The 18694-nt window shown below is 37.8% G+C and overlaps 1 protein-coding gene across 2 annotated transcripts in view; it reads left to right on the top strand.

Moving 5' to 3' along the window:
• Nucleotides 1-2805: 2805 nt before the first annotated feature.
• LOC121871490 (isoleucine--tRNA ligase, cytoplasmic-like) overlaps nucleotides 2806-18694 on the top strand; it is a 34148-nt gene continuing 18259 nt past the window's right edge. Inside the window, exons 1-7 of one of the 2 annotated variants that reach the window (XM_042373863.1) lie at nucleotides 2806-2898; nucleotides 10205-10342; nucleotides 12384-12540; nucleotides 13019-13169; nucleotides 13581-13769; nucleotides 15492-15625; nucleotides 17771-17920. In XM_042373863.1, the coding sequence (XP_042229797.1) occupies nucleotides 10209-10342; nucleotides 12384-12540; nucleotides 13019-13169; nucleotides 13581-13769; nucleotides 15492-15625; nucleotides 17771-17920 (915 nt within the window). In that variant the 5' untranslated portion in view covers nucleotides 2806-2898; nucleotides 10205-10208. Of the gene's footprint in view, nucleotides 2899-7604; nucleotides 7643-10204; nucleotides 10343-12383; nucleotides 12541-13018; nucleotides 13170-13580; nucleotides 13770-15491; nucleotides 15626-17770; nucleotides 17921-18694 lie in introns of those variants that run through there. The other variant, XM_042373862.1, reaches the window with a different exon arrangement.

Here is an 18694-nt window from a genome sequence, read left to right as displayed (position 1 = left end):
TGACCCTGGTCACCACCACCTGGCCTGCTCACCACCACCATCACCTGACCTGGTTACCACCACCTGGCCTGCTCACCACCTGGCCTGCTCACCACCATCACCACCTGGCCTGCTTACCACCACCTCCACCTGTCTTGTCCACCGCCGCCACTATAGATGCTGCTTATCGAGGGCTTAGAATAGCTACCTATCAGCCACTAATACAGATGTTGCAACTACCGTATCAACAATGGAAGCGTCTATATGAGCCCACTTAACAAAGTGGGTTCATATCTTTAGCCATAACATGTTACCAGCCAGAACTCGAGATTTTTTCTACAGGAAATCCGTAAAAAAATGACCTGTCAACTTTATGTACTGAACCTATAAATAAAATCTATCATAGATCACCCAGCACCCCCATGACGGAAAGGAATCGACACATGAAAGATGCAATAGGAAGCCTAAGAATTGTTCTAAGTTTAGGTAGAGCAATAAAATCACCCCCCAGAGAGCAATGAGACTTGTGTGGTGATCCGAATAACACTATCTCCATAAAACTGCTGGAGCATGTGAGTCATGGAACTGTTGAGTAAATGGGTCTAAATTGTCTAACAAATCTGCTGACATTTTTTAGGAAAGTCTTCGAGGGAGTAGATAATGACGAAAATTACGATGTTATTTACTTAGACTTTAGCAAAACATTTGACAGAGTACCGCATCAGAGGCTTCTGAGAAAAATTAAGGCTCATGGTATCGAGGGGAAAGTTTTAAATTGGATAAAATCATGGCTCACCGATAGAACGCAGAGGGTCGGCGTAGATGGTGTTAAATCTAAGTGGGGTCGTGTAACCAGTGGGGTTCCCCAGGGGTCAGTACTAGGCCCACTCTTGTTCATAATCTACATAAACGATCTAGATACTCGGATCAGTAGTAACATAAGCAAGTTTGCGGATGACACCAAAATAGGGCGGCAGATTAATTCAGGGCAGGATGCAAATGCATTACAGGAGGATCTAAATAAACTGCAGGGGTGGTCTGAAAAATGGTAAATGAAATTCAACACCAGCGAGTGCAGCGTACTTAATATTGGAAGAACAAATACTGTCAATGTATACAGCCTTAACAACATCAAACTAGAGAAGTCGACTTGTGAAAGAGACCTAGGGGTACTTGTAAGCCCGGACCTACGGCCTAGAAAACAGTGCGTTAATGTTCGAAATAAGGCAAACAGAGTATTGGGTTTTATATCTAGAAGTGTAAGTAATAAGAGTGCAGAGGTCTTATTGCAACTATATCTTGCGCTAGTCAGGCCGCACCTCGATTATGCGGTTCAATTCTGGTGCCCTTATTATAGAATGGATATCAATTCACTAGAGTCGGTGCAGCGAAGAATGACGAAAATGATTCCGGGACTTAGAAACCTTCCATATCAGGATAGGTTAAAGAAACTAAACTTGCATACCCTAGAAAGACGAAGAGTGCGGGGAGATATGATAGAAGTATTCAAGTGGGTGAAAGGAATCACTAAAGGTGATATAGATAAGTTCTTATAATATCCGAGCAGGATAGGACTCGGAACAACGGATTCAAGTTGGATAAGTTTAGGTTTAGGAGGGAGATGGAAGGAACTGGTTTACAAATAGGGTGGTAGACGAGTGGAACAAGCTTAGCAACCTTGTAGTAAGTGCTGGAACTCTGGAAAGTTTCAAAGGGAGGCTGGATAGATTCATGGATGATAGAGAGTGGTAGTAACTCTCGACAGGAGCTGCCATGCACAGGCCAACCGGCCTATTGCAGACTCCTTATTTTCTTATGTTCTTATGTTCTTACAGCTACACATAGGTGTTTGGATTAAACACAACAGCACTACTTGCCACCCATGGAGTAAATTCTGAATGGAAAAGGGTTCTTAGTGGAGTACCACAACAATCTATTCTAGGACTACTCTAGTTTTTACAGATATAATTGTTCAGTCTAATACACGCTTATCTATCCTGTGATTAATGGAGATTTTCCAAGCACGAGGAATGTTTTTCAACTTTGAAGTGCGGTATACAGTATATGCATTATGCAGTCACTGATTAATTCATGGTTGCCTGTTTTTTTTCTAGCTTTCCGGCAAGCATATTAATATAAAAATATATGTTAGGGCACATTGAGAATTAGAGAATTGATAGCCAGTGACATCACGAAGGGGCTCCAATAATTCTGCTTGTGGGTAAGGGCTGAGAACTAAAAAATGCAGCGGACAAAAAAAAAATGGCCAGAATCCTGAAAATTACTCAAATGATACCCACATAGGTCGAAACTTGAAATTATGTATATCTCTTAACATTTTGTGGGTACACACATATGCTTACACCCCTTTATCAGTACCTTCTAGAGACGTCACTGGTTCATGTACAAATACAAAATACAGATAAAGAAGATTATAAAGTATCAAGCTGATGCAACATATTCTGAGGATGTCGTTGTTTTATTGTCACAATATCAAATTTATTTTGACAAAGATCTAGTATATAAAGTTGTTAGATACTTTTGCAATTTGTATCCAAAGTATCCTTTCCATACCATACTATTTGTAGTGTAATACGATTAAAATAATTATCCAATATAACATGAAAATACAAAACTTTCAATATAATCAAACTTCGAAAAATTATAAAAAATTTGAATTCATCGCAAATCACTACATATTACGTTTATTTACTTAAAATACGTCTCCAAACTTTCAAATATTATTTTGAATGAGCTAGTATTGATGAAAACATTGACATAAACAGTGAGGGTGCTGGGTGCCACTGAGACTGTGTTAGTGAGGTAGTGTCGTCGGCACCCAGCAGAGGTCCCCACACAACACCTCAGTGGCAAATTTGTGCCGCATGTTCTTTGACTGATGTTATACTGCTAGTCGAGGTATGTTGTCTGCAGGTGGTTGTACCATATGTTATACTGTGTTCTATATTGATTTAAAGTACTAAGGCCTTAATGTGTACTATTATCGTATACTATACTTACTATTTGTGTGAAATTCGCAAAAGAAAGTCACAAAGCTGGGATGAATGTATTGTAGGTTATACTGTGCCCTCACTAATAAATTAGTTATTTTTGGTACCCCATTACTTAGAGGATATTTGTATTTTTAAATAATTAGAGGCATTACGAGCCTTTAATGTAAGCATCGCTCATTCTAATGAAGCTTTTTTCTACCAGTGACTCGATGATTGAATGGTATTTCATGAACCCAGATTACTTTAATATGAATGAAGGGTCTTTCAGTCTGTTACCCTGAAGCAGACAACTGTATTCCATAGTCCAGACATCTGTTGTATTGTTTGTGAATAGTATTTTGGGTATTATCATTGCGGTTATGCAGCGAATTTTAGGATATTAAGTTAAGGTTGGATTAGGTTAGATCAGGGGTTCTCAACCAGGGGGGGAACTGATACTAATTTGGAAAAAATAAAGGATTTTCAGTATTATATGCATATTATTTGGAACGCTCTTTTTGAGGCAGACAATCTTGGAAAGGAGGGGGAAATGACATTCTGACATATGGTGAAAGGGCTGCATGGGGGCAAACGAGGTTAAGAACCACTGGGTTAGATTAAGTTGAAATTGTTTTTCCGATGGTTTTTGATGTGTTGTGAATGAATTCCAAATAGGTGCATGGCCGAAACGATAATTTTACTCCATTTTTGTCCATTTTCTCAAGATCTTTGTTGTTGGAGGTATTTAAGGACATCACAGGCTATAATTATAATGTCTAAATAACATGGATCTTGGCTTGCAGATTATCAAAATTCAGGGTTCAATTCCCCAAGCACTGTGCCAGCTTATTGCTAAGTTGGCCATACAGTTAACCTAAATGAAGTTGTTCAGAACTGTTTTAAGAACCAAGATATGCTAAAATAGTTAATGTATTGTGATAAGAACATCGGTATTATTGCAGTTTTGGCCAATATGTTGCCAACTGTTTTAATCATCCCCAACCTTTAGATCTCCTTATTTGGAGTATTTCTAACCCCATTTCTACCAGGTGGCAAAGAATAATAATGTCGGAAATGAATTTTGGTAAATTTGCATTGTCACACCGTTCACTTTTAGCACGTAAAAAATATATTTTTCTAGTGTATTTGTGTGTGTTTAGACCGAATGTGACCTTCATTTTTGGCGGAAATTAGCCGGGTTTTTTTTATCGATTTTTTTTTCGTTTGACGTTTTCCGAAAAAAAAGTGGTTAAGCGACTAAAAAATACACAAGAAAACACTAGAAAAACAAAAACCTAACCTAACCTAACTTAACTGACTCTCACCATATGATGGAATCACCTATTTCTTACCTTATTGGCCTGGTTCTTGTTCGTCGTTGCATTCTGGGATTCTTACACAACGCCACATATGTTGGGCTTTGCGATATTTACATTCAGTCTTGCTCTTGGTACACTTTACTGAGGTTGGAAGAACACCATGCGATCGAAAAAATGCTATAGTTTCTATGTTTTTTTTCCAAAAACTCGCAATCAGCTCCATATACTTTAAGTGACATCCATCGCAGACTTCCATGGTCGGAACTGAACTTGAATTTCAAAATATGAGAGACCCAAAATAAAACTCGATTTTCATTGGGCCAAATATACTCTGAATTAAACCCCAAATCATTTTAATTGGTTCCAAAAGCAAAAACGCTTTTGATTGGCCGCGTGACGTGTACGGGAAAGCATGCGCATGATGATTTATGAAGGAGATGCGAGAGACACGCAGTGTTGGGTGAGAGGCAGACGATAATGGCGGGTGGTTAATGGAAGAAAATAAAAAAAATTTTGGAAAAGCAATCTCCGTTATTATTCATTTCCGCCGGTAATGTAATAGATGAAAATTATCTTATAATTAGACGTCTTATTTGAATATGATAATAGATTAGTGGTAGGAATGAACGGTGTGTAAACGCAATAATACCTGAATTTTAAAGATTTTCCATGCTTTTGGGGGGATAACTAAAATGGGTACTTCCCCTGGAAATAAAGGTCAAATTCGATATAATCACACCAAAATACACAGGGTAAACTAATTTCTAAACTACTAGGGCATATTGGCCGAAATTGCAATTTTACCAGAACATCCCTGGAAAAAATTAATGGAATCGAACAAATTCTAGTGGTAGCAGTGTTCCCATAAATTACCAGAAATAAATACTCTATGTAAAAAGTTGAGAATATGAACAAAATTACATTGAGAAAGAATAATGAATAATAACAAATGAAAGTTAAGCACCACTGAGCAACCTTGCCTACAATATTCATTCATCTGTCTCGTAAACATTGGAAGCTGGAGGCCTAAACCATTAATTATGACGAACATTATGAACTACTCTGACCCAACCCAACCTACTTGACCTTACCTAATTTTTTAATTTGAAATTATAAAAAAAATAATAAAAGTTGGTCATAATCTTCTCTTTTGTCTTTATTGGGTTTCAAGAATTCTCAGTGTTTTGTAGTTTATTGATTTTGAAATGAAGTTGACAAATTGTAGCAATGTTTAAGGACAAGGGACTGGGTTAACCAGCTACCTAATGGAAAAAAATGGCTAGTTCTGTATATAGAAAACACTGGCTCAACAACAACGGTTTTTTTAAGAGGCTTTTTTTTGTATTATTACTATTATTATGTTGGAAGCATTACATTGCTTAGCATTTGGGGTTGATCTGTCAGTTGGTTGCTGTGCATGGGTATGTCAATACAGTATAGTCTTGATTTATGCTGTCAATTGAACCCGTGGAGGTCCGCGTAAAACGAGAAACGCGTAAACGAAATAACAGAACATATGGGATCAATTGAAGTAGAGACTGGGCCGACTCCCAAACTCCACTTTTTCCGTCACAATACGTACCTTGTAGTAAAAGTAACATCATAGTTTTATGATGGTATTGACACATAATATCTAAATAAAAAACTACACTACTGTACAAATATAAAGGTGTTTAACACTTAAGTTAGTAGAAGAGATGGGTCAGCACACGTGGATGGCGGCTGGTCCCGAGGCAGAGGGCAGATTAGTGGCCCTCCACTGAATCACTATCACTATTCACAAAGGTTTGCAGGGCCTCCCTGACAAACCCCTCAAAGTCCATATCCTCACTGTCACTATCACTGACTTGGGCTGGCTGTGGTTGTGGTGGGTTGCGGGCGAAGAATTCCGTAATATTACGTTGACGACTACCATTGATGTTGTCGTCATACATCTGGACATACGGCTCCATAAATTTCGACAGAAGGTTATTAGACACTTCATACCGATGACTTCCTTCACATAACCATGGCTTGGTCCAGGTAGTTCAAGGTTTCTCGGGGGTGGTGGGGGTCCAGCGGAAGCCATTGTGAGGGGAATAGCGGGCATAAGAGAGAACAGCATACGCGGAGACTGAGAACAATGAGACTGGCCCGGCTAGGTCAGCGACTTCTTCCCTCTGGTGGCAGGGCACGTCATGTTACATTAGACCAATCACAGCTAGCGGCGGAGGGAGGTAAGGATGCGTGGCCCAATCACAGTCTCATACGTCATATGACGTCAGCGATAATGTAAGAGCGACCTAATGCTCACCCTCCAGGTGCCGCTTCCCACGTAAATGATGGAATGAACTGCGTAACTTAAAATTTTCATTCTGGCAAGGTAAATCGAGACTATACTGTAGTCACTTGTAAAAAATTTGTCAATTGTTGCAGCAGCATTTTTATTTAAGGGGAAAAATCTGAATAAGAAAAGAGCTTTTCCTCCACCTGATTTGTTTTAGTTATGAGGCTAGATATAAGTAATACTATAGATATTTATTGTTAGGTGGCAGGATAACCCTGACCCTTGTCCTGAAATATTACTCAAACTGCCACTGAGTGTCACCAGTGTTTTGGTTGTAATATCTTAAGAATTATGTAGTTGCCAGCAATGAAAATCTTTCTGTAATTAATTAATATTATTTAAGCGCATATTCTTGTGGTAGTAAATGTTAGTATACTGTACTGTATTTCAAGATTTTGTTTTAAAGTTCAACATTCCTTTTTGTAGCATACTAACCCAAATGCTGTTTATACCACAATTTAAAATAAAAATGTGAAAATTGTCCACTAAATGTTGGTGTTAATGATGATATACCTACATCTATTAAGTTCTTTAAAAGCTGCTTTTAACCCTCTGTTAGTACCCTTGCAGCTTGTAACAGCCTTTAGTACCATGGGGTTGTGCTGCACCCCACACCAAAAAAGAAAAGAAAAAGTTTTACGGTACAGTACCTGTTGTCCATCTATGTCACTATGTATGTAAATTAACATCTTGTGAAAGATTGTGTAAAATACTGTTAATTTTTCATGTTTTGGTAGTGATCTGTGTATGTGCTAAAAATGCTTTTTTTTTTTTAATTATGAAAATTGGTACCGTACCGTATATATTACATGAAATCAATAAGACCTCTTTAAGTTGTACTACATGAGGCTCGAGGCTGCTCGACTTAAATAGAATTCCCACATGTGTGTAACCTCCCCCTGGGTGCTTCCAACCACCGTTTTGCCAAAATATCCTTCCCAAAAACAAACAGATATCAGTACACACTTTTATTGTAGCAGATGAATCTTGAGGTGGAGGACGATGGGAGGCTGCTTACACTTACAGTACGTATATTATTCACACTTGTATTAAGTTACACATATGTAGTATGCACATAATCTGGCTGATGTTGTAAAAAGTACTCCACTAAAACCCAAGCTCCTCACAGATAACATTCGTGGAAACCCCCAACATCAATTCTGTCGCAATCTTCAGTTTCTCTTCAATTGGTAGAGTTCTGAGCACAATTCCTTTTCTCCCAGTAGTCTTTAGTGGTGTTGTTTTGCCTTTTCATCCATTAGAGGCAATGATAACACACTAGGGAAGCTCTAAATACGAACAGAAGACTGAGTGCACGGTGGAGAAGTGGTTGCAACGACGAATTCGTGAGAACTGCCACCTCGTGACTGCCTTGTGGCCCCTCTTAAGCCAGAGCGTAGTCTTGACTTAAGAGGATTAATGATTTACAGAAGTCCTACTTAGAGATGTCTTACTGTATTGGCAAACATGCAGAATAATGGAATATGAAACAAATTCTTTACTTACCACACCTGCTATAATGGTCAGGGAACCACTGTCCTCCGTTTTTTCACCCCCAGAACTGCGAGACATAGAAGTTCGTCTCTCCATTCCTGATAAAGGCCTACTGAGGATGCTGCTCACATGTCCACTCTCTTAGACCTAAAAAAAAAAATGCAGAAACACCATATGCATTTAAATGCCTCGGTGAACAAATGAGCGTATCTGTTGACGTTGACCACAATTTTTTTTTTGTCAGCTTCAATGGTCGTTGGCCACAGTTTAAAGGTTAATAGAGGAATACCTGTAATTGAAAATTAAACAAATCAAAGCTTCAGATCACTTAACACAAAAAATATGTGATTATAAACATACTGTATAGATATACAGTACTGTACAGTATTTGTTCGTCTAAACATTTTCCAATGAATCATTTTGAAATAAAAACATCACTGGTTAAGGCGAGAGCTGCCTTATAGTATTGTACTGTCGCCTTCACTTACTATACATCTTCAATATAAAAAATAATAAAAAAATTGCCATAATGAATACTAATACTTTACTCAACAAAACCTTTGCTGAAGCAAATATTGGTATATTTGGCATGTATAAGCTCTAAAACACTTGCCGGTATTGTTTGACAAATAGTAGAAAGATCATTAATCCAGGAAGACGTACCATGTTGATTACTGTACTGTGGTATATTTTGCTTCCCAAGCCACAAGAAACCATATGTTGCCGTCAGCTCAGCTGGGGTAGAATAAAAGAAACTAGGTGTGTAGTCTGTTCTCAGTTTTAGGAAACTGCCAGGAACAGTAAAGGCATAAGTGTTGTTCTCTGTTGGTGGGATTATTTATACACAAAAGACCCACCCTGGGTATGAACAGGGTTAAATAGCAGGTGTCTTGAGTGTTATATTAAGCCATTTACTCAACCAACCAAACTTATCTTCTAATGATCATTGAATACTTTTGAGGTAAGTTAGTTAGGTTATGATGGGTTGTTTTGTCTATTTTAGTGGCTCAATTTTTTTTCGGCTTCTTATGATGTTGGAATAAGGCACTGGTGATGCTCAAGGATAGTTCAGCTTCATTTTAAAATGGGGAGGGAACAAAAAACCTTTCTTATTTTATAACAATTTCCAAATACTCTACCATAGTTATGGCACAAAAGGAAAGTAAACTATCAATCTGTACAGTTCTGTACTATATTACCATGTGACATGTTATGAAATTTTCAGTTGGTCAAGTTAGATTTGATTTGATTACTGTAGTTCATTTTGGGGTCCAGGGTACTATTTTCTGCAGTGCAGTACATGAAGGTCTTTCTTCACCATTTCTCCTGAACACAATTGGTCATTATAGATTTCATATGATATGGGGAAAAAAATTGCTGGCCATTAGTAGTAGTACAGGTACTCCCCGACTTGCGACCGACTCGACTTACGTCCACCCGCACTTACGACCTGCCTCAGTCGTTCCAAAATGTGGTCAAATTATGTATTTTTGAGTCTCAAAGTCAGTACACAGACAATATTTTCATCTGTAATTCACTTTAAAATGGCTGGCAAGCTTAAAAGTTAGTGTTTTGTGGTGCTGAGAAGAAAAAGAGACCCAAATTTTCGATTTTCTATGTGTTATTTAAGCATTTCCAACTTACGACCATTTCGACTTACGACCTGGATGTCGGTCCTTAACCCCGTCGTAAGTCGGGGAGTACCTATATTTGGAAACACCACAAGGTTTTCCTTTCCATTTTTTGGACAAGAGAACCCGTTAAGAACCCAGCTGTGAACTGTTAGTAGGTGATAGTAAGTATGTCTGCTGTTAATAATTCCTAATATGTGCATGTTCCTTAGTTTGTTATCCTACCATTATAAGAGTATTTGTGTTTTGGGTTCATTGTAAACTGCAAATTATATATTTTTTTGTGCAAGCAAATAAACTGCCAGTGTATTCATATAAAGACCAGTGAATATTAATAAGCTTGAAATATTTATCTCCTTCAGGATGGCCCTCAAAGAGACAAACTGTCGTAGTACTGTATACTGGAACAGTATTGTATGAGGGCCATAATTAATGCATACTGTACTGTGTTCTTTTCCATAGCACGATGAGTGAGCGATTGGTTCCAGTACCAGAGGTAGACAAGATCTCATTTTCTGGGGAGGAAGAAAAAGTAATTGAATTATGGAAGAAACTTGATGTTTTCCACTCTTGTTTAAAGCAGAGCAAGGATCGACCAAGGTAAATATTGAAGTACATGTACATTTGTGAGAATGGAGTGTTAATTTTATGTATAACCTAGTGCCTGGCTTAGATGACTCGTATTACCAACCAAAGTACCTCAACTTTGGTGGCTGGGACTAATTGAATAATTAGGTGTTCCTGTTACAACCATAGTATTTGGGTTAAACTGGTCATGATTTCAACCCAGGTAGTTTTTCTTGTTTTTTGTTAGCTATTAGGTAGCTAGTTAACTGAGTTATACCTCCTGGACTGTTACAGAAGAAGTGTTTCATACAAAATTCCTCCTTTGACCTTGGCACACACAAAAAGGGAGAGAAGGAAAATTACAATGCAAAGTGCTATGAGCCCCTTAGATGAGCTGTCACAGCATGTTGCTCCTCCCGCTTTCTTCTCTCTTCAGTTGCCAGCTGCCTTGATAGCAGGATGGCTAGTGTGTAAATGTACTACTCGTTTGTTACATATTAAATCCCATGGCTTAACTGAGAGTTGCCCTTGATGAAATTGGTAAAACAGCAAGATGTAACTGTCAGCCAATGTGACCATACAGTACACTGTATTAACAGCATGCTATTTTCTGCAACTGTTATGTCTTTTCATTCCTCTGGGGGTGTTGGCCAACGTTTTAGTTTCCCTGTTTATTCAAACACTAATACCCTATAGATATGTTTGACATAGTAAGTCAACAGTTTCTGAGAGGACGTGCAAGGCTGTCTAGTTGGTGTAGTCAATAGAAGTAGCATGTCTCCAATGGTAGTAAGTCCTCCATCGAGTATGGACCCAAATACCCAAACAGAGCAGCAATTAGTATTGCTTAACGCTCAACTAGTTGGGTTACATATCATGATTTTGCTGATATTCGGTGAGCTATACAATGCAAATGTCCATCCCAAGCTAAAAATTATCTCTTTTTTTTTGCTGCTTCTTGACTGACACAGTAGCCCTTGATAATAACCTTCCAGTGAGGGGGTTATCAGTCAACCCATTTTCCTCAGTTAGAGTGGATTCCTTGCCATCATCTTTTGGGGTGACATGACTTTCTCTTCCCTTTCAGGGTATTTTTAATATAGGGGCAATTGGGGCATGGTCCTGATTGGCCCCCCTTACCCCAGGCCCCTGGCACTGTCAAACAGGCCCACTTTAGTCAGTACCATCAATCTGAGGATATGAATCAAGTACCGAGGGAGTGGCTGAGGCATGGGTGATGTAACTGGGCATTTGAGGGTGTGACTGAAGCATGGGCGGCTTGACTGTGGCATGGGCAGTGTAACTGAAACACTGAGGGTCACTGAGGCATGGGTGGTGTAACTGAGGCCCTGTGGGTGTGATCGGGACACTTGAAGGTGTTTGCATTATGATTAATAGCACAAACTAACAAAGCATTATAACTTCAATAATGCATCAAAATACAGTAATGGTGAAAACAAAGCAAACATGAGGTCAAAGAGATAAATATGTCAGTGTGGGTGGTCGCAATCAGCTGAATGAGTAACTGCTTATGGATGGGGTCAGAGGTTGTCACCATATGGAAACAGCTGCTGAACATGTTTAGGAGTTGAAGAGTGCATTAGCAAAGTGGAGCAAGTTTTGACAGATTTGGGAAAAAGTCAAACACCGAGCTTATTAACATTTTTTTTTGTTTAACCGCAGTCGAACAGTGTGTCTCAAGGGTTAAGCTAATTTAATGGTTAATGATACAGTACTGTATATAAGTAATGAGAGCATAACAGTACAGTGCTGTATGTGAAATACTGTATAATGATAGTGAAGTGCAGTGCTGTACAGTTATAACGAGAACATTTTCTCTCTCATGAAAGATTTTTGATCATGGTTGAAATATCTGTTGGTTTGGAACCGATTAAAATTAGCATTAGATCATATAAATCTAAAATCCTTGATGTATTCATGATTTCCTGATTGAATCTCGGTGATTAATCGAACTTCATTGCTTGCAGAAATGCTTTTTGGTGAAAGCGAAAATTTTTTTTATTTATTTTTTTTTATTTATTTTTTTATTTATTTTATTTTAATTTTTTTTTAGATTCACCTTTTTTGATGGACCACCATTTGCCACTGGTCTTCCTCACTATGGACACATTCTAGCTGGAACCATCAAGGATGTGGTAACACGTTGGGCTCACCAGACAGGTCACCATGTGGAGCGTCGATTTGGTTGGGACACGCATGGTTTACCAGTGGTATGACATTCTTTTAAATTTGTGTCTCATTTTAAGTGATGAATTATAAAGTTATCTTTGTCTTCAGTATTCATCTTATACAGTACTGTACTTCCTGATAGCTAACCATATACATGTAGTAGCTTTGTCAGCTTTCCTTGGTCAATTTGCCTTCTTATTTACCATTTTTATATACTGTACCTGCACTGTCTCAGCACAGAGGGACTCCCACAGCCTACTTGCACTGTATATCTACATTGACTATATTCATGCCGACAACTGCTTAGTTTATATACATGCTTATCCAGTTGTAAACCTGCATGACAATTTTATTGAATAAATAATTTTACTGGTTTTATAATTTTGAAGGAATGTACCTTCGATGTTGTGTAATTTTCTCTCAAAGGCAGTCACTCCTATGTTTCCATTTGATTAGCTTGGTAATGCCTTAACTTTGTGTTTGTGTTGTCATATTTTCATAAGAAACATCCTCTCTAAGGAATATGAAATTGACAAAACACATGGAATCAATGGACCTGAAGATGTTGCCAAGATGGGGATAAAAAAGTACAATGAGTTGTGCCGAAGCATTGTTACGAGATACGCCGATGAATGGGAGGTCATCATCTCTCGTCTAGGGCGGTGGATTGGTGAGTAAAATATATCCATATAAGGTGTAGATCATAGCTATATAATCCCACAATTTGGCTGAAGTACATCTATGTGCTACGTATATAGATTAGGATTGAATATATCTTATTATTGCCTAATTTGGGATACAGTAATTTAGAATTGAGATTTGTCCTTTGTCAATGAGCTACAGTTTATACCACTCGGAAGACTGATTGCAATATGGAGATAATAAATATGGTACATACTTGAGTCACAGGCTCATATTTACAAAACTTAATCTCTCATTACAATGTCTTACAACCCTTGCGATCTTAGTTAATCATAGTGTGTCTCAACCTTTACCATGATTTACTCCCAACTTGTATATGATTTTTTGAGGAATAAAGCAGTAGTTTTAAATAAATGTTTCCTCTTATTTTGCTTCACAGATTTCAAGAATGATTATAAGACCTTGTATCCCTGGTATATGGAAACAATCTGGTGGGTGTTTTCTCAGCTGTACCAAAAAGGTCTTGTGTACCGTGGGTTCAAAGTGATGCCCTTCTCAACAGCTTGTTCAACTCCTTTGTCAAACTTTGAGGCTGGACAAAACTACAAGGACACCCAGGACCCATCAGGTGAGCTACAGTGTTGAAATGATATAACTGATTTTTTATTAAATTGTATGCAAATTACAGAAGAGCCATTTCATAATCCAAGTTTTGGGACAGAGAGAAGGTATTTTGATTACCCGGTAGACTGTTTTGAAACACGATTAAATGGCAAAAATGTAAATACTGTACTGTAAAAGGATTTGATGTTTGATGTAAGGAATATACAGGTCTCTCTCTCCAATTGCTGTTTCCAAGTCTCGGGTATAATAAAATGTACTGACTTCCTCTCGTGGTTCAATTCTGGTGGTGGCGAGTTTTGGCAAAAGAGCAGGCGGGAATACCACAATGTTTCTCTAAAGTAATTTATATTCTAATCACATATGAAACAATGATAATGATAGTAATGGCATGCATTAATTATACTGTTATTACTATAATAAATGGCACCACCTACAAATGCACTTGCAAAGTAAACAGGCCATATTGGTTGTTTACGACTTTTTGTATTACATTAGGCTTCTTGTCTATTGTAGGTTTTGATTTGTTGGGCTCTTCTAATGCATTTATTTTGACTCTTTATTCAATGGTATCATTGTTTTATATGCTTTAGATGAGTTGATATCTTTTATAGGATTTTACCATGTTCATTTATATGACTTAGAACTTCAGTTGTGGGTCTTCTGGGGTAATGTTTATGATGGTCTAGGAACATATCCCCTATTCTACCATGTTATACAGTAATCTCCCTGTTAGCCGAAATAATTGGTGCAGAGTTGTTCCGGGATTAAGAGATTTCTGGGTATGGAGATGAATTTTCTCACCCCCAGAAAAAGTTGCACAACCCTGGAATTTTTCCAGGTACTGGGGAAAGTTTTCCGAGAGTCTAAACTACACATGTCGCATGGTCAGACAGAGAGCTGTGTTTATTAATGCAAACACCACTGTACACATATAATACAGTATATAATAAAATATACTACTGTACTGTATATAGCTGCTGTACTCACCAGCAGATGTTGTAGTCTTGAGCTTGTGATGCTGGCAGGCCAAATGGTGATACTGTATGATGATTGAGGATGGCCTGCCTTTGTCCTGTACCATCTCATATATCAGGTGTTGCTAACTGTCACTTTCCTCTCCCTACATGCAGGAGGGAATGTACTTGCACTGTATACTGTACACACACTACACACTAGCATACACTGTCCATTCTGCTGTGTACAGTACTGAGTGTGCAGTACAGTATACATAACTGTCATCACTTTTTACATCTTAATACTTTAATGGTATTCTTGGCTGATTATGTGCTTGAAGAGATAGACTGCGAGATACATCAGCCAATCATAGGCATCCCATGCAGTCATATGACAATAGTGGTCAATCAGAGCTCACAAGCACTTTGAGTCTACCCACCCAAGCTCGTGGCATGCATCCTCGTGTCAGAAACCTGATGCAATCTCCCGGAATGGAAAGACTTTCTCAGAATGCTTAAAAAAAAATTCCTGAAATTGTCGAGTTCTGGGATCGAAGATCCAGCTAACGGAGAGATAACTGTAGTTGGCTCTCCTGTGTCAGATTTCTTAATCATGGCCTTGTCAAGGAACATATACCCTGTGATAGAATGAATAAGGTAGGATAATTAGTAATACAGTATGAAGAATGTATTTGTTCTGGGTGATACAGTATATTGGTGCTGTGAAAAAAAAAATACTGTAATACATGATGTTTGTCGTATTTTTTCATTAGTTGTGGTCAACTTCCCGTTATTGGATGAACCTAGTGTTGTACTGGTGGCATGGACAACTACTCCATGGACACTTCCCTCAAACCTGGGCCTTTGTGTTAACCCAGAGATGGACTATGTCAAAGTTCAGGGCAAAGTAAGTTCAGTCTTTGTTTTTCATCTTGTAGTGAGCTCAGTCAGTTATCATTATCAGTACTATACTACCTTATCCTAAATTGAAGGTAGATGATTCATTTAAGATCATTGACAATCATTTATTTTTACTTGGACAAACTTTGAAGTGTAAATTAAGTCTTATCAACAATACTCCAACCATGTACAAGTTTTATGTGATAATTTGGCTAGTAACATATATTAAATCTTGAAGTAACAATATATGGTATATATATAGTGTGTTTATGTATTGATCTGTGGAATGGTTTTGTGAAATTGAAATTAATATACTGTACAGTACTGTAAAGGATCTCTGTCGTTAGACTTTATCTGGAAGCTGGATTTCATTCTGACATACATAGGGTTAAACAGGTACACTAGATTGCAACCCGGGTGTGGGCAGGCTACCCCAACCCTCTTAAGGCTCACAAGTTAGTAGTTAAGAAGGGGTAGCTGTTAAGCCTATCATTGTCCAGTAGACTAGCTGCCTGACTACCAACCATGGTGGGGCTTGTTCGAACTCGGCACCCAGGGGTGTAAATTTTTTACAATATGTACATTCATTTACAGTGGTCCCTCGGCTAACGAACGCCTCGGTTAACGAACTGCTTCCCATAAGATTCTTAAATTCGGTTAACGAACAAAAATTCGGTTTACGAATTTCTTACGAACCGACCTCAACATGTTTTCGCTTGCACTGGCCGGTCAACCAGCTTTAGTATTAGTCCGCCAATACATTAATCGGTTCTAGGGCTTAAATTCCTTACTATTTTAGTAAATATCAAGAAGTTTATACTATTCAATAATTTTAAAAGTTTAATATTCAATTTTTTAGTCATTTTAACAATTATTGAACATAATTGAAGGTAAAGTGACTAGTTTAATGCGCGGCATCCAGCCTCTTAACACAGCAAACAGGTGTTAGTCTCTCTCTGTTTTCACATCTTGCTCGAGACTCTCTTCAACAAAACGCTTTTTTTCTGTGTTTCCAAGCAAATTATTGGTCATTTTGTAATATATTTTACATATTGACAATATATAATGCAGTGCAGTGTTGATTTAAAGAAAATAATCTTGAAATACACCAAGAGAACTAAAATTTTATGGGTGAAATGGTGCCATGGGGTGACTTCTCTTCCACCCCAGTGCCTTCTCTTCTTCCTTCTCCTCCACCCCCATTCTAATTCCCATCATCATCATCATCCAGGAGCCTTCTACATACACACTTCAAAGTAAGTGAACTTTTCTACCATTTTTGTTGAATTTAGGCAATTTTCGGTGAGCTGGAACCAATTACCCAAAACCCATTGAAACAATGGTTTCGGTTAACGAATTTTTCGGTTAACGAACAACCTGCTGGAACGGATTGTGTTCGTGAACCGAGGGACCACTGTACTTGTGTTTATTACAGGTTCTGATAAATTACAGATTCTGTTCTATATTGTAAAATTAGATGATCCTCAATAAACTCTCTAATGTATGGAGGTACAACTTTGGTGAATAAATACAGAATATAAGTAGGACACTGCTCTAGTGGGTGTCTTAGAAGAAATGTTACAATTGTTTGTCATTGTGCTAGGAAAATTTGTGTACTTGAAGAACTTTGGTAGTAAATGTGAATAAACTTATGGAAAAGGGAGATAGGGAGAAAAGATCATGAGGAGGAAATAGTGTGATTGCTGGTGAGTGGGAAGAGGTAGAACAAGGAGGCGATGGAAGAATGAGGATAGGCTAAAGAATGTATTATAAGTGATGGGGATGGACAACTTCAAGGAGCTTTAGATTATTGAGTGGTGGGCAGGGCATCAAGTGATTTTGGGGGGGAGAACATGCTGCTAATAGGTGACTGTGAATTGTGTCAAAAGAAACGGGTATTTCAGACTAGGTGCTTTGTTATGGCAGAACACATTTTTAGTAGTAAGGATGTTTGTGTGTTTATTTTTGCTTTCGGGCACCTTAGTTTGAGTAGGAAAGAAGTAGAAAATGCAGAAAATTACATACTGTACAGTACATTGAATAGAATTATTTTTACTGTTATTATTATTACTACTTGTATTATTATATGGTGTGTCAATGATTGAATTAATAATACAGTATATCTTAATATTTCAATGTAATTTTTAACCAGACAAAGGAGAGAAATGGCACCTACATTATGATGGAGGCTCGCCTGTGCCAGCTCTTCAAGGATGAGACGGAATATGATGTTTTGAAAAAGTACAAGGGAAAAGACTTGGAGGGGATCCGTTACCAGCCACTCTTCGATTACTTTAAACAGGTAAGATGTGTGAAGAATGTTAGTGAACAGTAGACTCAGAAGCTATTTCTAGTGACAGGATTTAAGTCTGTCAGAAGGAATTTTTCCTGTTTAGTGTTTTATATAAATAATGCACTTATTAATTGGTTCACAGTTAGACGGGGGGTAAGACAGGGCTGTTTTTTATCTCCAACATTGTATAATATATATTTGGATTTCTTAATGTGCAGTTATAAGTGATAATGAATGACTAAAAGTTAATGGTAAAGTAATACCAGATATACGCTATGCAGATGATACCGCTCTTATCACAGATAGTGAAGAGGCATTACAAAAACTCTAACAAATTAGTGGAAAAAAGTGAAATACAATTTATGGTTTAAGAGTTAATGCTGTAAAAACTAAAGTAATGGTTGTTTCCAAATTGGAAATACAGTAAGTCCTCTGTTAACATCGTGGTTATGCTCTTGTAAACTGTGACGTTGTGTGAAAATTTTAATGGGATAAATTTTTCCCATAAGAAACTTGAGAAATAAGCAGGTTTTATTCCCAGCCTCCCTTCACCCCTATAACATACATCATATTTAAGACAATATAAACCCAATTGTAAATACCTGTATATTTTGCACTGTAAATACATACTGCATAGACATAAACTATAATAATTTTAAATTAATATTTAGTACGATATATTCTACTCACCGATGGGCCAAAGGTGAAGCGAGCGAGTGGTAGGATGGTGGCGGTGGCAGAAGTTACTGAGACTCGGCACTTCCAACACTGGTCTTAATTTTA

The sequence above is a fragment of the Homarus americanus genome, unplaced genomic scaffold (assembly GCF_018991925.1).
Source record: "Homarus americanus isolate GMGI-L3 unplaced genomic scaffold, GMGI_Hamer_2.0 scaffold45698, whole genome shotgun sequence".
NCBI lineage: Eukaryota > Metazoa > Arthropoda > Malacostraca > Decapoda > Nephropidae > Homarus > Homarus americanus.
Note: the sequence above shows the minus strand (reverse complement) of the source record. Positions and strands in the feature narration are given on the sequence as shown.